Source organism: Primulina huaijiensis, chromosome 16 (genome assembly GCF_012295235.1).
Source record: "Primulina huaijiensis isolate GDHJ02 chromosome 16, ASM1229523v2, whole genome shotgun sequence".
Lineage (NCBI taxonomy): Eukaryota > Viridiplantae > Streptophyta > Magnoliopsida > Lamiales > Gesneriaceae > Primulina > Primulina huaijiensis.
In genome coordinates this window covers 11,597,035-11,620,848 of record NC_133321.1, presented here as the reverse complement: position 1 = coordinate 11,620,848, position 23,814 = coordinate 11,597,035, and the positions used below count along the sequence as shown (strand labels likewise).

Sequence of the window (23,814 nt, the reverse complement as noted above, 5' to 3'; positions counted from 1 at the left end):
TCCTTCTTCCTCCAAGTCTCAAGAGAAAGTTGTCGAGTTGTCTTCTTCCAAATTCTCCTTCTCTTCACGTAAAATTTTGTTTTCTCTTGTCTCTCTGTTCTCTTGAAGTTATGTTCTCTTGTTCTCTTGTTGTACCTTCTATTTCAACTTTAATGAGTCCAATCCTCCAAATCTTTGAAGTCCATATCACGTTCAAGTTGTTAATAATATTGTATATATTTTATTTTTAAAAGGCGAGCTTTAATCTGTATTAAGATTTGTCCAGATTTTCTTCCCAAACTTCAAGAGTTTTCACGATAATGTTTATTCTTTTTTCTCAAATTCGAGAACTCGTCGTAAGCTTGAATTTTGATTTTGGGAAGTGCGAATGGAGTTTTCTATACATGGAATCTCTCGAATGTCACTATGTTTTGTGGGATATGTGATACAAGAATTCTAACAATAAGAATTGTTTTAACTTAATAAAATTAATAATATAAATGTCAAAAAATAAAATAAAATAATGCATTTTCTAGTAGAACTTTCAAATTTAAAATCATATCCAATTATATGGTTATATTATTGTCAAATTTTTTACATTATAACATTAATTCACAAAATAATTACACATTAATTAAAAATAACCTAAACATCAAAATGGCCAACTGCAATAATTATTATAAGTTAAAATTAAATACTTTTTTTATTAATTAATTTAACTCTAAATAACGTCTTAACGAGAAAGCAATTTATTTTAATATATTAATTATTAAACAAATCCCTTTCTTCCTTCTTGCGGCTGCCGGAGAACCGGTTATTGGCCGCAGCGACTTGGAAGATCAACGCCGACAATCGTTTTCGAATGATATTGTTTTTTTTACTCTTCGGTTGGGAACGATGTTTCGTTATTGTTGAAATTTTGTAGGGAATCCAATGTTTGGAGTGGAGTGATTGATTTCTATCATTTATATTTGACTTTGTGATTTATTGAGTTGGTATACGTAACTGCAGGCAGATATATACACAGAGGAGAAAATATGTGTGCCAATATGCCATACTGTTCGGATATTGCTTGAAAAATGCTGTCCGTCAATGTAATTATATCCGGTGGCTAATGTTACAAGTTATGTAATGAATTTTGAACAGTTCGGCGTTGGAAACTGTGCTATATCATTGAGATTACGAGTTTATGTCCGAAAGGAGGACTATTTGTCACAAAAAGGTTAGTCCAGTGTTCTAGTAGTTGCAATTTTCTGGCGTCCTGGAAGTGTTGATTTAACTAATGGCATAGCGGAAATAGTTGGGCGTGTTAGATGAGCTGGAGACTTCAAGACCTCAATTTATACGTCAGGTAAATCCTCAAGTTTCGTGTCAGTTAAATGAACTGAGTAAAGTTACGCATCTTAAATACATAGGTTTGATGTCCCAAACAAGGTTTCTTATGCGTCCTCACTGCCTTCTTTGGAATGACGGGTACGCATCTTAAATACATAGGTTTGATGTCCCAAACAAGGTTTCTTATGATTCCTCACTGCCTTCTTTGGAATGACTTGAATCAATAATGAAGCTTCCTTTACCTCAGTGATGAATAAGAATCATCTCTTGCTTATTCACAATGCGAAGGTAGAAATTGTTGCGGTCATCTCAGCGAAGTGTCAATTATTAACATGCGGTCATCTCAGTGAAGTGTCAATTATTAAAACGTGCCATAAAGAAGTTGATTTTGCATCCTTTGGGTTTATTGTTGGACATTAAGTTTTTAGCTGTTACGGCTTCCTTTACATTGAAAAACCTTTTTTGGTGGACATCAAGTTTTATTAGTGACAAAGAATTTCCTTATTAGCTGTTGTACATTTTTCTTGACATAGAAAAAACATGCAAGTGATAGGAGTTCACCTTGCTCGACTTAGTTATGTATTGGTTTAATTTGTCGATTATCAATTTGGGCAGCCAGAAAGTATTCTTTTGGGCTATTTATCACTTCTTTCTGGATATCACTTCATCATTTGAACAAAGTCTTGTACCTGGTGTTTTTGTTTGGGTGGATGCAAGGTTCACTCTTCCATTTGTTGCAGTCAGTGAAGATAATGGAAGTTTTTTGAGACTGGCTCACAAAAATACTGCGAAAAACTTGGAAATTAGCAAACTGTGTATATGTTCAATGTTGTATGTAAAGAAAAATGCACTTGTGTTGCACTTTGAAGATGCACTCGAGTTGCCAGGTAATTAACATCCAGTGCATAACTCATAAATATTTAAAATTTTGATATTGAACAATAGTCTTTTAAATGTAAATATCCGCCTGCACAGATTTGATTATAAACAGTTGGTAGAAACAAAGTTAAATTCAGACAAAGTAATTTTAAACTTCCTCCAATTAATAACTAATATAAACATTACTTCAGTTTAGCTCAATAATAAAAAAACTTAATTATTCTAAGGTTGTAAGATTGACAATGAATTCTGTGCTATCTTTAGATGATGGTGGATGAATACATCCTGCTGAAGAATCTGAAGTTCCAGCAAAGAATGAAATGGATTACTGTGATTTTCAGTTGGCTAATGTCGGAAAACCTTCTCTTCCTCCTCATGTTTGGCACAAGGTGCTGATCCAAGATGTGGAACACCCAAACTTGCACAAGACGGGCTGCAATTTACTAATTCATACCACGATCTTCATATGGTAAGTGCAGCAATTTATTCTTGAGGTTTTTTATCATTTGAACAAATTCTTATACCTAGTGTTTTTTGTTTGGGTGGACGTAAAGTCTATTTGTTACATTAGGTAAAGATTACGGAAAAATATTTCAGATTGGCTCACAAAAATACAGTGGCAAACTGAGTGTATGTTGTATGTAAAAGCAAGATGCACGTGAGTTGCACTGTAATTAACTCCTGGTGTCATAAATATTTCAATTTTTGTATTTTAAATAAGAGTTGCATACTGATATTTCATATTTGTCTATTGGTAAAAACCATATATAAGAGTTTGAATGTATGTTAATGTTGTTGATAACAAAAACATTAAACATAAAGATATTATTTGCTAAATGATACAATTCGAATTATTGGTATTATAAACATGCCACCGCTACCATTATTATTGTATTAAGTGAACTTTTGTATCTTAAATATCTACTATCTTGTGAAAAATTGAATCATGGTCAAAGTTCTTTCACCATGTAAAAAATGAAGAACCTGGAAAGTCTAAAAAAATATTTGTTAAGATAAAAAAAACGAATTAATATTCTTTTGGAACGTGTACTTTAAATAATTTATTTTTTTCATATTTATAGTCTCTTACATATTATTTTAATTTGACATTTTTGATAAAGTTTCTAAAACATACATTTAACACCATTTTCCAAAATTTTGCCATATTTAAAATGCAATCACGTGCATCACACGTGCATCACACGTGTATCTTGCTAGTACTAAAAAACTTTATTGATTCTAAGGTTGTAAAATTGACAATGGATTCCGTGCTTTAGATGAAGGTGGATGGATAAGTCCTGCTGAAGAATCTGAAGTTCCAGCAAAGAATGAAATGGATTAAAGTGATTTTCAGTTGGCTAAAGTCGGACAACCTTCCTCCTCTCATGTTCTGGCACAAGTTGCTTATCCAAGATGTGGAACATCAGAACTCGCACAAGACGGGTTGCAATTTATCCGATTCATTCCACAATCTTCATATGGTAAATGCAGCAACTTTTCTTGAGGTTTTTATCATTTGAATAAGTTCTTGTACCTGACATTTTTGTTTGGGAATATGTCAGGCTCATTGGTCTATTTGTTACGGTCGGTGAAGATAATAGAAGAGTTTTTCAGATTGGCTCACAAAAATACTTGCAAACCAGCAAACTGCGTGTATATTGTATATAAAAGCAAGATGCACGTGTATCGCACGATGAAGATGCACGCTAGTTGTATGGTAATTAACCTCTAATGTCGTAAAAATTTAAATTTTTAGTTATTTGAATAAGTCGCATGCTAATATTTGTCTCCTAGTAAACATTTTAATTTAGACAAATACATAAAATATATAAAAGAAAGATATTATTTGCTAAATGCTACAATAAATTATTAGTATTATTCCACTACTATTATTATCATATTAAGTAAACTTTTTTATCTTATCTATTTATCATCTTTTGAAAAAATGAATCATGGTCAAAGTTATTTTACCAACTAAAAAAATGAGGAATATTGAAAAGCTAAAAAAATATATGTGAAGATAAAAAATATGAATTAATATGCTTTCGATATGAAAGAATTTACATCTATGTATTTTGAATTATTTAATGTTTTTCTTATTTATATGCTCTTGTATATTATGTTTATTTGACATTGTAGATAAAGTTTCTAAATCATAACTAATTTCAAAATTGTACAATTATAATCATTAACATATATTTAACACTATTGTCCTTGTTTTTGCTATTTTTAAAATGAAATCCCATGCATCATACGCAGATATTGCTAGTACCAAAAAAGTTTATTGGTTCTAAGGTTAAAAAACTGACCATGGATTCTGTGCTATCTTTAGATGATGATGGATGGATACATGATACATCCTGCTGAAGAATCTGAAGTTCCAGCAAAGAATGAAATGTCTTACATTGATTTTCAGTTGGCTAATTTCGGGCGGCAACCTTCTCCTCGTGTTCTGGATCAAGTTTCTGATCCAAGATTTGGAACATCGAAACTCGTACAAGATGGGTTGCAATTTTTCCAATTCATACCTTGTTCTTCATATGGTAAGTGCAGCAACCTTTTCCTGAGGTTTTTATCAGTTGACCAAATTCTTGTACCTGGCATTTTTGTTTGGGTTGATGTAAGGCTCATTGGTCTATTTGTTACAGTTGTAAAGATCATGAAAGATTTTTTCAGATTGGCTCACAAAAATTCTGTGAAATATTTCCAAACTGGCAAACCGCATGCATGTTGCGCTGGTGCCCAATGCGTGCTTATACAGTTGAAATAATTATTTAAACATGATAAGTTTTGTTATTTTCAAATTAATGAATTTTCTATTTTTTCTATTAGGAGTGATATGGTCGTGTAAAAATTTAATGATAAAGATAAAGATAAACAAATAATTTTAGAAATTTAAAATATTTTTGAAAGTGAATAAGATATTTTGGTTATATATAATTTATAAATTTACTAAAATAGGTTTTTTATAATGATTTTTTATTAAATAAAAATTGAGTAATTTTGTAATTTAATAGGGGTACTTTTGTTACTTAAAAATGTTATATCAAGACACCAATAATAGTTAGTTTAAGCATCTCATGCTTTATAAGATAGTATAGATGTAAAAATAAGATGCACTTGTATTGGACGATGAAGATGCATGCAAGTTGCACGGAAACAACTTCTGGTGGTTTGAATATTTCAATTTTTATTATTTTAAATAAGTTGCATGTTAATATTAGTCTGTTAGTAAAATTTATATATAAGAGTTGAATTTATAACAAATACATAAAATATATAACAGAAAGATGTTATTTGCTAAATGACATGATTCAAATTATTAGTGTTATTAATATGCTACCGCTACTGTAATTATACATTCAGTAAACTTCTGTGTCTTAGTTATCTGTTATCTATTGAAAAAATGAATCATGGTCAAAGTTCTTTCGCCACGTAAAAAGATGAGGAAAATTGAAAAGGTAAAAAATATTTTTGTAGATAAAATTTTGGAAAGAAAAATTTTGCTTTTATGTACTTTAAGTACTTTAATGTTATTCCTATTTACATTCGCTTGTATGTTTATTAATTTGATGTTTTAGATAAGGTTTCTAAATTATAATTAATAGCAGTGTAGTATAATTATAATCAAGAACATATGTTTAACACTATTTTCCTAGTTTCTGCTATATTTAAAATGCAATCATGATTCACGTGCATCTTGCTATATTAAAAAATTAATTGATTCTAAGGTTGAAAATCGACCACAAATTCTTGCTATCTTTAGATGATAATGGATGGATACGTCCTGCTGAAGAATATGAAGTTTCGGGGAATAGTGATATGGATTTCAGTGATTTTCAGTTGGCTAATACCAGACAACCTTCTCCTCATGTTCTGTCACAAGTTGCTGATGCAAGATGTGGAACATCAAAACTCGTGCAAGACGGGCTGCAATTTTTCCATTTCATACTACGATCTTCACATGGTAAGTGTGGCAACTTTTTCTTGAGGTTTTTATCATTTGAACATAGTCTTGTACCTGGTTTGTATGTTTGGGTGGATGTAAGGCTCATTGGTCTATTTGTTACAATCAGTGAAGATTATGGAAGATTTTTTCAGAATGGTTCACAAAAATACTATGAAAAACTTGCAAACTGCGTATATATTGTACGTAAAAGCAAGATGCACGTGTATTGTACGACGAGGATGCACGTGAGTTGCACGCTCATTAACTTTTGGTGTTATAAATATTTAAATTTTTGGTATTTTAAATAAGTTGCATGCTAATATTTGTCTATTAGTAAAAAATTTGTATAAGAATTGAATTATCAAATGCGTAAAATATATAAAAGAAAGATGCTATTTGTTAAATGCTACAATTCAAATTATCAGTTTTATTAATATGCCGCTGCTACTATTATTATCATATTAAGTAAACTTTTGTGTTTTAATTATGTATTATCATTTGAAAAATTGAATCACGGTCAAAATTCTTTCACCAAGTAAAAAAATGAGGAACATTGAAAAGCTAAAAATATGTTTGTAAATATAAAAATATGAATTACTATGCTTTTGGAAAAAAAGGTTATATTTATGTACTTTAATTAATTTAATGTTTTCATATTATATTCTTTTATATACTATTTATTATTTATTTAGACATTTTGGTTAAAGTTTCTAAATTATAGTTAATATCAGTATTGTATGATTATAATCAATAGCATATATTTAACAATGTTTTTCCAATTTTTTCTATATTTAAAATGCAGTAACCTGCATCACATGTGCATTTGACTAGTACACAAATTTATTGATTATAAGTTTTAAAAATTGACCATGGGTTTCGTGCAATCTTTAGATGATAATGGAAGGATACATTCTGCTGAAGAATCTGAAGTTCCAGTAAAGAATGAAATGTATTACAGTGATTTTCAGTTGGCTAATATCAGACAACCTCCTCCTCCTGTTCTGACACAATTTGTGACACAAGATGCGGGATGTCGAAACTCGCGCAAGATGGGTTGCATTTTACCAATTCATAGGACGCTCTTCATATGGTAAGCCTTTAGTTTTATAACTTACCTTGGAAATATCTGAACATAGCTGCAACTTTTTCTTGAAGTTTCTCGGGTTTTTATCATTTGAACAAATTCTTGTACCTGGTGTTTATGTTTGGGTGGATGTAAAGGTTCATTCGTCTATTTGTGTAGTTGGTGAAGATTATGGAAGATTTTTCGACATTGGCTCACGAAAATACTCGAAAAACCTAGAAACTCGTTGTACGTAAAAGCAAGATGCACGTGTGTTGCACGGTAATTAATGGTGTTATAAATATTTGAAATTATGGTACTTCAAATAAGATGCATGCTGATATTTGTCTATCTGTAAAAGATATATGTAAGAGTTGAGCTAAGTAATATCTATATCTATATATTTTTTTGGATTCAAATATCTATATCTCTACGTTATAAGTTTGTGGAAGGTTAAAATTACTTCGATTTTAATTTTGCTTTTCCTAAGTTGTTACACACAAATGTTTGCAGGAAGATATTTACAGAGAGGAAAAAATATATATATTCAAGGTACATTCTTGAAAATTCTACCCGTGTATGTAATTATAGCCAGTGACTAACGTTAAAAGTCAATTTAATAAATTTGAACAATCGGTGTTTGGAACTACGCCATTCATTGAGATTATGAGTTTATGCTCTACTGGTAGAACTTTTAACCAAAAGGTAATCCACTGTTCCGATAGTTCCAATTTCCTTGCCACAGATTCAGCTGGTCCTGGAAGTGTTGCTTTAAATCATGGAATTGCAGAAATTATTGGTTTTGCTAGATGAGCTAGGGATTTCAAGGCACGAGTTTTGTCAATTAAATAAACTGGATAAAGCTCACGTCATCTCAAATACATCAGTTTGTTGACTCTGACAAGCTTTTTTATGCATCCTCCCCGTCTTCTTTGGAATGGACGGCATGAGGTAGTAAAGCTTCCTTAATTGTGGCGCTGATTCATCTTGCTTATTCACGATGAGAAGGTAAAATTTTCTTGGCCATCTCAGTGAGCTAGCGATGATTAACATGTGCAGCATAGAAGTTTCTTTGAGTTCGTATTGCATTAAACGTGGGATTTATTGAAGCACCATTTAGTTTTGTTAAGAAGCGGTAGGACAACTTATTTCAGTTTAGTGGAAATGCTCGTGAAACATCTTTGGAGGAAATGCTCTGTCAAAGAGAAAAAGAAGGATTATATTGAACTTGTTTGGACTCTAAGTTTTCAGTAGTGTGACCAAGAATTTTCTTTTTACCCGCTGTTACAGTTTTTTCACATAGAAACAAATATTTTTGGTGGGGGACCAAGTTTTCATTAGTGTGGCCAAGAATTTCCTTCTCAGCTGTTGTTACAGCTTTACATATAAAAAACATGCAGGTGATAGGATTTCATTTTGAATGACTTAGGTTGTTTAGTTAAGTTGGTCAATTAATCTATTGAACAAGTACCGATTGTTCTTTCAGGCAATTTATCACTTCCATTTCATGTCTTTCCTCTAAGCACTTGCCTGGATATCAACTGATAGTTTACCTCATACCAACTTTATGTATTCTTTAAAACCATGATTATTTATAGCAAATTAACATATGTTCAATTGTCTGCTATTTTTTCTCGTTCCTTTTTTTTTTTTTTTTTTTTTTTTTTTTTTTTTTTTTTTTNCACCAAGTTTATGAATTTCCTTGTAATCTTATTTATCTTCACACTCTTTGATAGCCATCACGGTGAGTGTGTTCAGATACCAAGCTTTTTTGCCCAAAAGCTTTTTTTAAGTTTGAATTGAAAAAACATGTTTTTGGTTGGGCTTTTTATTAAAGAAAAGAAATGATTATAAAAGACAAAAACTAAAAAATGTGTTTTTAAATGCTTCATCTCTTCTTGAAATTATTTCTATTTTTTTTAAGTTCTGTCAAGCCTAATGCTTTTTTATCCAGATTATCTTAACCGTCTTCATCAAACCACATAATCATTACATTTGAATTCCGTCATTGAGTTCCATTAACTTGCAAGTTCAGAAGCTGTTAGTACTAATTATATTTCACTTTAAAAATGTTAGACGTGAAAAATGGGAAAATGTAGTAGTAACAACTTTTTGTCCTCTATTGTGTATTGTTTGCAAATGGAAAATATTTTTCTTAAAAATGGTGGTTAGTACATGTTACACTGGTTTTAATGAGTCATCCTTTCTCCCTTCGTTAACAAATTGTTGATCATTAATGATCAGTCTGCAAATCATGCTTATTCTATTAACTGAATCTCTCAATTACCCCTTAAAATTTATCATTATGCTAACTGAATGGTGGTTGTATTTCAGAGATTATATTCCATTATCTGGCAAGTTTATGATCTCCAGAATATCTTTTAAGGAAACACTTTAAAATCTAGATTCCTTATTATTAGCAAAATGTAATGCTATTGACATAGCAGTGAAAACTTACAATATTTTTTAAAAAATATTTGCATTCTTAATCAGGACATAATGCTAACAGGATACTTTTACCTAGGAACCTTAAATTCAAATGTATAAGATTCTCTATTTGCATGCATGATATTTTTCACACACGTGAGCACATACGCGTCATTAGCATTCGAGGTTTGGATATGTCGTGTAGTTTTGCAGTATCTTTTAAGGTGGAGCTGGCATTTGCAACCACTGACTCCTGTCTAGTTCTTCAAGATGTTGTCATCTGTTTTAATTTGTTACCAATTGTTTCTGTCTTCAAGCTCTTTCTATTGTCTCACTGCTAAGTTCCATTTCAATGAGTGAATTGTGAAGGAGGGTTTAATACAATATTTTATTTAGTTTCGACGTGCCAAGTATATTGATCTACTCTGGAATTTGGCAGATCTCTCAGTTTCTCTTGTCCAAAGCAGGAAGCATTTTCCAGTCATTAGTTTTAAAATCCAAATGGATATTGTGATCAATGGTTGTGGTCCAGTGCTGAGATTAAGGTAACCATAATGACCCCTTTCCTTCTTTTGTTTAACTTGTTCCCAACACTGAGAGTTGTTCGGAAATTATTATTTATTTCATGTTCCAGGATAACTATTGAAGGATGGTTTCCATGGGTTTCAGTGAAACTTGAAGGTATGAATTTTATTAGACTGAATTATTTTTCCAATTTTCTTTTCCGGATAAGGCTGTTGAATTGAGTAATTTCTATCATAGCCTTAATTATAAGATGATATTTTTTTCCAAATTACAGCTTTTTTGAGGCTCATCATACAGCTGAATGTTCAATTCTTGATTTTGTTAGTATCTGTGTTCCTCCTATATGCTTGTTAATTAGCCAATACACGGGTGCACACTTGTATGTAGTGAGTTAATTGTCTGTAATATTTCATTATTGATTTTGACCTAATGACTATTTAGGATAATGATTCAACGTTGCCAAAAATATATTTTGATTCTAAGGTTGAAAAATTGACCATGGATTCTGTTCTTAGGTGATGGAGGATGGATACATCCAGATGAAGAATCTGACTTTCTGGTAAATAATGAAGTGGAATACAGTGATATTCAGTTAGCTAGTATCAGACAACCTTCTCCTCCTCCTGTTCTGGCAAAAATTAGTGATCCAAGACACGGAACGTCAGAACTCCCACAAGACGGGTTGCATTTTGCCAATTCATACCATGATCTTCATATAGTAAGTCTTTAGCTTCATCCTTTACCGTGCAAATAAATATCAGAATGTAGCTGCAATTTTTTCTTGAGGTTTCTAGTTAATATTGAGGTTTTTATCATTCGAACAAATTCTTCTACCTTTTTTTGTTTGTTTGGGTGGATGTAAGGCTCATTTGTCTTTTGTTGCAGTCTGTGAGGCTGATGGAAGATTTTTTGAGATTGGCTGTACAAAATACTGCAATGAACTTAGAAACCTGCGGTGTTCTTGCTGGTTCACTTGTAAAGCTTCGTTCTTTTAATTTCTCCCAAAACCATCCATTATGGTTTCTTATTTGCATCTCCTTGATTTGCAGCGGAATAGAGTTTTTCAAGTCACTACACTCATAATCCCCAAGCAAGAGTCAACTTCATATTCGGTAACTTAAGTTATTATTGTGAAAACTGTTTTGACTGCCAAATGCTCCAGTTCCCCAACAATCAACCACTTTTTTCTATATTTTCATTTTTCATAATGTTATTTTATTTTAATAAAGATTTCTTGTTATTTCCAATAATCTAAAGGAAAATATGTGTTCGGCCACAATCCATTTCAGTTGTTTTGCAGTTTTCTGGAGCTTATTCAGCTAGGATGCACAATTTTTTTTTATCAAATTACTTTTGACTGAAATACTCTTCATCTATCTGCAGTGCCAGACTTTGAATGAAGAAGAGATTTTTGAGGTTCAAGACAACAACTCACTTTTTTCTCTTGGGTGGATTCATGTACGTCTTAAGTCTAGCTTCACTGAAATATTTAAAACTGTTCTGTCTTGTTCGATTACAATGGCTTCTTAGCATAATTGAATTTGATGAAACTTCTATGACATCAACCAAATGGCTATGTAGAAAACTGGTTCGTGGTTGAAATTTGAATAACAACCTAATCTGTGTTGCAGTTTTTGAAACATAAACAAGGGAAAAAAATTGGCAATGTTAGTTGTGTTTATGGTTGCTTACTTTGTCCTCAATTTGTGAGAGAGGCATTTTTTTTAACTTCTATGTTCAGGGCAATGTTGAGTTATTTGTCATCTTTGTGTTAAGTTGATGGCAACATATATGATATTATATTTGTTGATGTGAAGATTCATGCTCGGCTCCTTTTTTGTGGTTCGTAGTTTGCGATCTTTGGGTTAGCAGAGACTTGTATCCAACTCCTGTACCAGTGGTCTTTCCTGTACCAGTGTGTTGGCATCCATAACAATTTGTCATCTTTATGTTAAATTGATGACTGCGTGCAAGATTTCATGTGCATTGATTTGAGGAGCCAATCTGTGCTCTGCACTTTCTACTTTTGGGTCAGCTGTGATTTGTATTCAGCTTCAGCACCAGTACCCACATGCATAATCATTTGAGATTTACCGTATAAGTTTTAAATGAAAACTTTTTTCTGTCTGCTACAAATCCCTCTTGCCTTTGATGACACCTGCCTATTTAATGTAATTCAAGAACCATGTGCTATCTGTGTTTGCATTGTTGTGAATTGTTCTGTGTTTTGCATAGTTAAATGGCTTTTGAAGAAGTTTTTAGGATGCTAATTAATTTCAAATCTGTTTGTTTATCGATATAGATATGGTTATTAAAGATGCTACAAATATGGAAATCATGAGCACATTTGATTACACTTTTGTCTTTCTTCTTGGTTTGCAGACTCATCCAACACAAACATGTTTTATGTCTTCTGTTGATCTGCACACCCATTTTTCATATCAGGTATTATATATTGATACTTTTTTTTGGTACACTTCTTTGACCTGAAGTTAGTACTCTCTTAAGATTCTATTTGGTTTATTAATAGGTCATGTTACGTGAAGCAATTGCAATCGTCATGGCTCCCACAGACAAATCGAGGTAGAATAGTTTGCTTCCAAACTTACCGTATCTTGGAAATTTCCTTTCTTTTACTTTTTGAATCAAATCGTCTTTGGATTATATTATTTCAACTTCCATATAAATAGTTGCTAAAAGAACATGAAGGAGACGAATGGGGTCAAGCCTGATCTCTGTCAAGTTTCGTCTTTTTTCTTTCGAAGAAAAATCTTAGTATATATTTGGAGGGGGTTTCAAATCAGGCTTGCTCCACTCGAAAGTCTTTAGTTTGTTTGAAAAAATCCTTTTATTTAGTGTGAATATACCTTATTTATATAATTATTCGAAGTTCTACTCAATTAAATATTTAGATCAAATTCAAAATACTATAAATCCCCTCATAAAATGTTTAGTGTGAAGAAGGCACATTGCTGTGTCCCTCGTGAAAACAGTGTATTTCTTAGTTTCAACGTGATATATTCCATCATGCTGTAACTGTTTATTACATGTTTTTCTATTTTTTCTTAAATAATCAATGTTCTTGTATTGTTACAGTCCCCATGGAATCTTTCACCTGTCTGATCCAGCTGGTGTGGGGCTAATTCGAAATTGTGAGGAACGTGGTTTTCATCCTCACTACGAGCCGGAGGATGGAAGTCCCATCTATGAGCGTTGCTCCCACGTTTATATCGACCCTTGTTTGAAGCACGATGTCATAGATCTTCGTTGAGTTTTTTCATTTCATTCCATGAATGTATTTAAAGAAACTGCTTGTATACTCATCTATGTAGACAAAGTTAAAAGAAAGAAAAGGTTTATTCATCGAGATATGGCAAATTTATTTATTTGGTACCGTTGAAGATGCACATAAGTTGCACAGTGATTAATGTTGAGTGTCAAATATTAGAAATTCTGGTATTTCAAATATCGAAAGTGTAAGCAAGATGCACGAATGTTGCACGTAAAAATTAAAATTACCGAAATGCACGTATGTTGCACGTAAAAATTCATGAAATACACGTATGTTGCACGATGTCATAGATCTTCGTTGAGTTTTTTCATTTCATTCACTCTGTTGTTTTGAGTAAATGTTATGAATTTCAGAAAAATTTATTCTTGGTCTGCAGACTCATCTAATACAAGCATGTTTTATGTCTTCTGTTGATCTGCACACTCATTTTTCATATCAAGTTGAAGTTATTAGTACTCTGCTTAAGAGTTTCTTTGGTTCATTAATAGGTCTTGTTAAGTGACACAATCGCAATCTTCATGGCACCTTGCTATGTCCCTCGTGTATTTCTTGGTTTCAAAGTGTGTTCTATCTCATCATTTTTTGTAAGAACTTGAGAAGCACATGCAATACTCGTGGAAATAGATTGTTAATTTATACCCAAAAAAATTTAAATAAATGTATTAAATATTTAACTTTGAAGTTTTTACATATTTGAGGTACTGAAATATTATATTATGTCATAGATTTTCGTTGAGTTTGTAAACAAAGCAATTTGCACGTGTTATATATATATATATCAAAATTTTTAATATTTATGACACCAACATTATTTTTCGTATATAAATGTTGAAGATGCACGTAAGTCGCACGTACGGAAAATAATGTTGGTGTCATAAATATTAGAAATTTTAATATTTCAAATAAAATGCATGGTAATATATTTTTATTAGTTAAAAATATATATATGTGTGCATATTACATATTTAAGATGCACGTGAGTTGCATGGTTATTAGATTAAAATATTTATTGATTCATTGATGAAGTATATGAGAAAAAGAAAGTAATACATAGTTGTAATATTTGTAAGAACTTGAAAAGCATGTGGAAATAGATTGTTTATATTGAAAACTATTTAAATAAATTTATCGAATATTATGTTAGCTTTACAGTTTTTTTTTTAATATATATTGGAGGAACTTGAAATACATATAAAAAAAAAAGATATTTTATGCATAATAAATGAAATGATCTTTACAATATACAAGGATTAAATTCTCTGAAAGCTTATATTATCTTCAAATCTTCCCTTATATTATCTTAACTACTTACAATTAATGTTTGAATCTCATTCTTCTTTGGTGTTTGCCTTTTTTTCCTGGTTAATTAGCTTATATTTTCGTCATTTCAAATTTCGATTATTTTATTTCCACCATCATTACTAATTTGTATTTCTTTTTTATTAAAATAATAATAATTATTATTAATTTGTTACTTTGGTTGTATATATGACCTATTCTCTTTGCATTCTATTTTCTACTAGTGCATGATGATGCTTCTTTATATTCATTCTTTGGTTTATTTGAATTTTTGTAAAAGTTTTCCAATTGTTTCAATGTTAATAAATAAGACTCAATTATGCATTTCTTTCACAATAAACTTATAATTTGGGTAGAGCCCAGTAATACGGTTAATTTTGTATTCTATATGGTTAAAAAAATTCAAATTATATAGTTGTAAAACTATAATAATTGTTAATATTATTTGATGTGTGAAATGAATGGATAAATTTTTTAGTTATTGCTAAAACTATTAATAGACTTGGACAAAAATATTCAAGTTTCAAGAGTCTGCGTTAGCATATATGTTATTTTATATAAGAATTTTAAATGTTAATTTTGAACAATGATGGTATATTATCATTCATGTACAATTGAAAACAACAATAATTCGAAAGTTATAGCAAGATGCTCGAATGTTGCACAAAGTATCGAAATGCACGTGTGTGCACGCAGAGAGTTGTACTTTTGTTCGACGGAGTCTGAAGCAAAAATTTAAAAATGGATCATCATCTTGTTGCGATAAACAATGCTAAAGTTCAGTTAAAAAAATAATAAACACGATAAATAATATATAAATACATCAGAAACAATATATTACAAAAAACAAATAAGTCAATAAATATTTGAAATAATTATATAAATAATAACCGTCTAGTTGTTTTAGAATAAAAATATATATCAAATCTATACAATCCAGTTGTCAGATAATTTCTTTGTCAATCAATAACATAGTTATTTCATTCGGTCTATTTTGTGACATTGTTGATCGAACATAAGTCTTTATTAACTTCAACTTCGATAAGATTCTTTTTGCTTATGCAACTGTTACTAGTATGGTTAACAAAATCTTACAAACAATATAAGTATTTGATAATAAATCATTCAGTTTTGCCAAACATTGTAGCACCTTCAAAAAATTTCGAAGCTCTTTACAATACTTCATCAAGCTAGTTAAAGACTAATTCTTTAACTTCTTCAAACTCAACAAATACCCCAAAGTCTCTTGATATTGTTTATATTGTTCAAATCAAACACTTAGAGTAAATCGAATTTGATCATTCATAAATAAAAAAATATTCAAATTATTCTTTTTTATTTAATATTTGGCCAATTTTTTTTTAAAATTTCAATAGACCACCAAATCAAAATATATATGTTACGCACCCTCTTTCTAGGACCGAGCCCTTAGGCGGTGGCCTCCTTGGCCTCATAAAAGGTCCGGCCCTAGTTGCATGTTGCAGATTCATGTGGATTGCTGGTAACTAACACCCCCAATTTCTTCCTTTGAACCTCAAGTTCTTACTATGCTCAAAAGTCTGTCTCTTTGGTTTGTTAATAGTGTAAGAAAAACGTGACACATGTTAAAGAAGAAGCGTGTACAAATTGATATTGGCGACGGCCAAGAAAATTTAGATGCGTACACGATTCTCCTTCTGAATCTCGGCTTCCGATACATTCATCGATGGAATGAAAAAACGCTTATAAATAGAGACGATTGAGGTCTCTAAGCACACACATCTCATAAGAAATATACACCATCTACGGAGAACGTGAAGTGCTTAGAAGGCTTCAACCATAAGGAATTCAGAGAAATAAAAAATTTTCAATGGTCGGAGGTAATTCTCGATCCGCTTCCGCATATTATATATCATGTTTATATACGTGTAAAACATGATTTTTGAGAATAATTTCTAACATTTGGTATCAGAGCCGTGATACCTCTGACTTGAAATTTTTTTTAAGAAGCTTGAAGTTGGGATATGAATTTTAAGAAAGTTTACGTACCTGAAAACTTCTTCGGAAAATTTCTTCACGTTGCACTTTGAAGTTCTCGGAAGGAAAAGTTTCTGAAAATTGTGAAATGAATTTCGGAATTGCATGCGTGAAGAAAGATGGAAGAAAGATTGTGATAATTTATGAATGAGTTGATTATATTCATCAATCATGCTGCAATACATTAAATTCGAAGACCCATCAATTAAATTTGATATTGCATGATGTCGGATAAGTACTACATTTATTTATTATTTAAAATAAAATAATAAATAAAATTAATGAGGACCCACGGTAATAATTTATTTTATTATTATTATTATTGTTTTTTAAAATAAAAAATAATAATAATATTAAATAAATAAATAATGATTAATGTGTTATTAAGTTATATGTATAATGTGATATATACATATAGCATTTGGTTCAATAATTTGTACACATTAAAATAATTCAAAGATCGACGTACTTTCTAATACATGTTTAGAAATTATTTTTTGCATGTTAGATATAATGTCAAATATTATGGATAAGTNATTCAATAATTTGTACACATTAAAATAATTCAAAGATCGACGTAATTTCTAATACATGTTTAGAAATTATTTTTTGCATGTTAGATATAATGTCAAATATTATGGATAAGTGTTTAATGTCTACATGCAAATTTAATATTATGTTTGCATTTATTCTTGAAATTTAAAATGCAAAATAATTGGTACATCAATATTCACATAATGTCCATATTAAATTATATTAAGTTGCTTATAATTTGAAATGAACATATTAAGTAATATGTGAATATAATATTATAAAATAAAATATTTCAGATATTCACAAATGAACAAATAATCCTCACTTTATCACTACTCTGATAAAAGAGAAAAACTGATGAGAAGCTCACATTTTCATGTATATGTGATCCTCACTTTATCACTACTCTGATTGAAGAGAAAAACTGATGGGGAACATTTTTGTTCATATTAAGTAAAAATGTGAATATAAAATTATTTAATGAAAATTTTTGGCTTATAAAGATTCACATAAATGTGAATAATTAAGTTGAATAATAATTATAAGGTGACATAAGAAGACATGATCTGAGGGAGTTCTTCATAGATCGGTTTAAACTGCCTTGACTAGCTACTGGTCTCCCTGAGGAACGTTGCTCTGACTAGGAGTTAGGTATTTAAAGGGCCTTAGCACTACCTATCTTTCCTGGGAGCACTCTTGGAAAATGTTGATAATGTTACTAAATAATTATTATATAAAATATTAAAGTAAAGCCAAAATTTTGTCCGGTGAACCGTATAATTTTAAATAATTGAGGAATAGCCACAGCATCCTTAATTATGGAAAATTATGCATTAAGTGGATTTGGATCACATAATGGACATCAATTGTAATTAATTATATAAACATAATAAATTTTACCCCACAGGGATTTTTATTATATTTATATAACTAATTAGGTTAAAATATCAAATTATATTTTTCTTAATTTACCCACAGGAGTTAAGGAAAATACATTTTGATAGTTTTATCATAAAGTTACAGAAAAATCTTATTGAATTAAAATTTTAGCCCACAGGCAAATTTTATGTCACTAGATTTTTAAAACATGAATTACATTGGTAAAACATGATATTGTCTCAAAATTTTAAGCATATGATATTTTGTGCAGTTATGCAACCTGCGAGTTTTTCTGATATGAAATGTGACATTCCCGAACTAAAGGGCGATAACTATAAAATATGGAAAGAAAGAATTCTTCTTCAATTAGGGTGGATGGATATTGATTATGCTATACGGAAAGACGAACCATCTGCTATTACTGAAAACAGCATTCCGGATGATGTTGATCTTTATGAAAAATGGGAGCGATCTAATCGACTCTGCGTAATGTTCATAAAGACCAAAATCTCTGCTGGTATGCGTGGTTCTGTCGACCAGCATAATAATGTCAAAGAATTACTGAAGGCTATTGATGAACAATTTCAGTCTTCAGATAAGGCACTTGCAAGCACCCTAATTATGGAATTCTCTTCATTAAGGCTCACCAGTGTGAGAGGTGTGCGAGAGCACATAATGAAAATGCGGGACATAGCGGCTCGGCTCAAGACACTTGAAGTGGAAATGTCTGAAACTTTTCTTGTGCACTACATTTTATGCACTCTTCCACAACAATATGGACCCTTCAAAATTTCCTACAATACACATAAGGATAAATGGTCAATCAATGAATTAATGACCATGTGTGTTCAAGAGGAAGGAAGGCTGTTGATGGAAACAAGTGATAATGTCTTTATGATTACACAAGGAAAGTATAAGAAACAAGCCAAAGTCAAGGGAAAAGGAAAAGGAAAAGGAATAATTCCACCTCAACCTGACATTAAGAAAGAATCCAAGTGTTTCTTCTGTAAAAAGACGGGACACATGAAGAAGGATTGCAATAAATTTAAGGACTGGCTTGAAAAGAAAGGTATTCCTACTTCATTTGTCTGTTATGAATCTAATATGGTTAATATGATTTATAACACATGGTGGATTGATTCTGGTTCTACAATCCATGTTACAAATACCTTGCAGGGTATGCAAAACCTAAGGAAGCCAATAGAAAATGAGCGGAGCATCTATTCAGGAAACAAGATGTCTTCGCATGTGGAGGCTATTGGGACTTGCTGCCTAGTGTTGAATAGTGGTTATATTTTAAAATTGGAAAAGACATTTTATGTTCCTAGTTTTTCTAGGAATTTAATTTCGGTTTCAAAACTTGTACCCCTTGGTTATTCATTTCAGTTTTTGGATAAATCAATAAATTTGTTTTATAAATAAAATCTTATTGGTACAATGGTTGATGGTCTTTTCTCTATTTATTTACAAAATAATAACACCACTATGCATGTTCAAGGAGGTATTAAAATATGTGTTATAAATGAAGATTCTTCTATATTATGGCATCGGAGATTGGGACACATCTCCATAGAGAGGATTAAAAAATTAGTAAATGATGGAGTACTCAGTACTTTAGATTTTACTGATTTTGAGACTTGTGTGGATTGCATTAAGGGAAAGCAGACTAATAAGTCTAAAAAGGGTGCCAAGAGGAGTACAGAAATGTTAGAAATCATACATTCAGATATTTGTTGTCCAGATATGGACATGCAAAGTCCGAAATACTTCATCTCTTTCATTGATGATTACTCACGATACATGTATATCTACATGCTTCATAATAAAAACGAAGCACTTGAAGCCTTTAAGGTTTTTAAGGCTGAAGTGGAGAAGCAATGTGGAAAATATATTAAGATCGTGAGAACTGATAGAGGTGGAGAATATTACGGTAGATACACTGAGAATGGACAAGCACCTGGTCCGTTTGCGAAGTTTCTTCAAGAACATGGGATTGTTGCCCAATATACTATGCCTGGTTCTCCGGACCAAAATGGCGTAGCTGAGAGGAGAAACCGAACATTATTGGACATGGTGAGGAGCATGTTTCTTAGCTCTAAACTTCATAAATCTTTGTGGACTGAAGCTCTTAAGACAGCTGTGTATATATTAAACCGAGTTCCAACCAAGGCTGTCCCAAAGACGCCATTTGAGTTATTTAAAGGTTGGAAACCGAGTTTACAACATATACGCGTTTGGGGTTGTCCTTCTGAAATAAGAGTTTACAACCCACATGAAAAGAAACTGGACCCAAGAACTATAAGTGGATATTTCATTGGGTATGCCGAAAAATCCAAAGGGTACAGATTCTATTGTCCATCTCACAACACTAGAATTGTGGAATCAAGAAATGCAAAATTTCTTGAAAATGACTTGATTAGTGGGAGTGATCATGACATAGTTTTTGAGAATGATCACATTAATGCACAACCCTCTTATTCAATGGACAGATTGGTCGTTATTCACACCCCTCAAGACCAAATGGGTGTTAGACAACCAGTTAATGAAGTTCCACAAATTGCTGATGAAAATCCAGTAGATCAAGTTGTTAATGAAGAACAACAAGAAATTGTTGATCAACCAAACAACCTTAGGAGATCTACTAGAATAAGAAGATCAGCAATATCTAGTGATTATGTTGTGTATTTACAAGAATCGGATTTTAACATCGGAGCCGAAAATGATCCTGAAACGTTTTCACAAGCCATGAATTGTAATGAGTCAAAACTATGGTTTAATGCTATGAAAGAAGAGATGAATTCTATGGCAGTTAATGGAGTCTGGGATCTTGTTCAGTTGCCTGATGGTGTAAAAGCCATTGGATGTAAATGGGTCTTCAAAACAAAGAAAGACTCATTAGGCAACATTGAAAGGTATAAAGCAAGACTCGTTGCTAAAGGATTCACTCAACAGGAAGGAATCGATTATAAGGAGACTTTTTCTCCTGTATCTAAAAAAGATTCTCTTCGTATCATTCTAGCATTAGTTGCACATTTTGACTTAGATTTGCAACAAATGGATGTGAAAACAGCTTTTCTCAATGGAGAACTAGAGGAAGAGGTTTATATGAAACAACCTGAAGGATTCTTCTCTAGTAATGGTGAGCAATTGGTTTGTAAGCTTAAGAAATCTATATATGGATTGAAACAAGCTTCCCGTCAATGGTATTTAAAATTTCATGATGTTATCTCTTCATTCGGATTCGTTGAGAACCTCATGGATCAATGTATATACCAGAAGGTCAGTGGGAGCAAGATTTGTTTCCTTATTCTATATGTGGATGATATATTACTTGCAACCAATGATAAGGGTTTGTTATATGAGGTGAAACAATTTCTCTCTAAAAATTTTGATATGAAGGATATGGGTGATGCATCTTATGTCATTGGCATTAAGATACATAGAGATAGAATTCGAGGTATTATAGGTCTGTCTCAAGAAACCTATATCAACAAAGTTTTAGAGAGATATCGGATGAAAGATTGTTCACCAAGTATAGCTCCTGTTGTGAAAGGCGATAAATTCAATTTGAGCCAATGCCCAAAGAATGATCTAGAGCGGGTACAAATGAAAAACATTCCTTATGCTTCTGCTGTCTGATGCTTGATGTATGCTCAGGTTTGCACTAGACCTGACATTGCATTTGTTGTTGGGATGTTGGGAAGATATCAGAGTAATCCAGGTTTAGACCATTGGAAAGCTGCAAAGAAAGTAATGAGGTACCTTCAAGGGACCAAAGATTATATGCGTATGTTCAGACGAACTGAGAATTTGGAAGTAATTGGCTACTCTGATTCAGACTACGCTGGCTGCATTGATTCAAGAAAATCCACTTCAGGATATATTTTTATGCTAGCTGGTGGAGCTGTATCTTTGAGAAGTGCAAAGCAGACATTAACTGCTACTTCCACTATGGAAGCTGAGTTCGTATCTTGTTTTGAGGCAACCTCACATGGTGTATGGTTGAAGAGTTTCATTTCAGGGCTTAGAATTATGGATTCTATATCTAGGCCATTAAGAATATATTGTGACAATTCAGCTGCTGTTTTTATGGCTAAAAATAACAAAAGTGGTAGTCGAAGCAAGCACATCGACATTAAATATTTAGCCATACGAGAACGTGTTAAAGATAAGAAGTTACTTATCGAGCACATTAGCACTGAATTGATGATTGCGGATCCTTTAACTAAGGGCATGCCACCATTGAAATTTAAGGATCATACAGAAAGAATGAGACTTGGTTCCTTTATGTAATTTTGTTGTAAGAACAAATTTAATGAAACTATGATGTGATATTTTCTCATATTTGTTGTGTACACATTCATTGATTTGAGAAATATCAATAAAGTTGGACCTCGAATAAACATAAGGTTTATTCATTAAGTTATACAGTTTGAGATACATAATGCATTGTGATACATGGAAGATAATACTCGTTTGTAGAGGAACTATTGCCATGATTCATGTATTTTGTTTTCTCCTATGGTAAAAGAGATATATGTGTCAAGTGGGAGAATGTAAGAAAAACGTGACACATGTTAAAGAAGAAGCGTGTACAAATTGATATTGGCGACGACCAAGAAAATTTAGATGCGTACACGATTCTCCTTCTGAATCTCGGCTCCCGATACATTCATCGATGGTATGAAAAATGCTTATAAATAGAGACGATTGAGGTCCCTAAGCACACACATCTCATAAGAAATATAAACCATCTACGGAGAACGTGAAGTGCTTAGAAGGCTTCAACCATAGGGAATTCAGAGAAATCAAAAATTTTCAATGGCCGGAGGTAATTCTCGATCCGCTTCCGCATATTATATATCATGTTTATATACGTGTAAAACATGATTTTTGAGAATAATTTCTAACAAATAGGTCATATTACGCGAAGCGATTGCAGTCATCATGGCTCCCACAAACACATCGAGGTAGAATAATCAGCTTCCAAACTTTGTGTATCCCGGAAATTTCTTTAAGTGGTTGCGACATATACATGACGAGGACGAAGGGAGGTCATTCCTAGTCTCTAACTAATGGACCAAGAGAATACAGTCTTTAGTATGTAAATGGAAAGTATTTCATGCCATGCTATGTCCCTCATTTTCATGGTATATTTTTATATTTCAAAGTGATTTTTCTATATTTTGTAACTTCTAATTATAAGTGTTTCTATCACTTGTTAGAAATATTATTTTCTACAATGGGCTTACATATTTAAATAACAATTATGTTATATATATACTATCTAATTAATTTTGAGTCTAATAAATGATTTATAAAGTCTACTAAATTATATATTTAAATTATGGAATTTAATGTGTAGAAATCATATAATATTAGGATTGATGGGATTCTAATGAAAAGGTGCCCCACATTGAAGGAACACATTGAATGGTTGTAGTCCCCAAACCAAATCTATATATATACATGTAGTTATTCTTCTTTCCCCGTTCAAGAGAGGATTAAGAAATTCTAATAGGAATCACAAGTGACAAACTTGTTGACCCATTGAAGAATTTAATAGAGATTTGGTTGTGGAAGACTTCATCCAAGACAAATTATCTATCATGGATTCCGGTATGTTTTATAGTATTT

General features: G+C 31.7%; 1 protein-coding gene across 17 annotated transcripts; it reads left to right on the top strand.

The window, feature by feature from the left end:
* The first annotated feature begins 734 nt into the window (after positions 1-734).
* Positions 735-13,524, top strand: LOC140961241 (AMSH-like ubiquitin thioesterase 3). 17 transcript variants are annotated; one of them, XM_073419639.1, is made up of 17 exons: positions 736-900; positions 991-1,330; positions 1,474-2,201; positions 2,458-2,662; positions 3,471-3,674; positions 4,526-4,736; positions 5,960-6,160; positions 7,034-7,232; positions 10,100-10,177; positions 10,267-10,313; positions 10,673-10,875; positions 11,043-11,132; positions 11,207-11,269; positions 11,541-11,615; positions 12,540-12,602; positions 12,688-12,740; positions 13,254-13,524. In XM_073419639.1, exons 5-17 carry the CDS (start codon positions 3,522-3,524, stop codon positions 13,426-13,428), a joined length of 1,611 nt encoding a protein of 536 aa, XP_073275740.1. In that variant the 5' UTR covers positions 736-900; positions 991-1,330; positions 1,474-2,201; positions 2,458-2,662; positions 3,471-3,521; the 3' UTR covers positions 13,429-13,524. The 17 variants fall into 17 exon arrangements, 16 of the variants coding, with proteins under 16 accessions (XP_073275740.1, XP_073275741.1, XP_073275743.1 ...); XM_073419640.1 differs by having other exon boundaries at positions 736-1,201; positions 1,280-1,330; positions 2,055-2,201; XM_073419642.1 differs by having other exon boundaries at positions 736-1,201; positions 1,280-1,330; positions 2,032-2,201.
* The last annotated feature ends 10,290 nt before the right edge of the window (positions 13,525-23,814 follow it).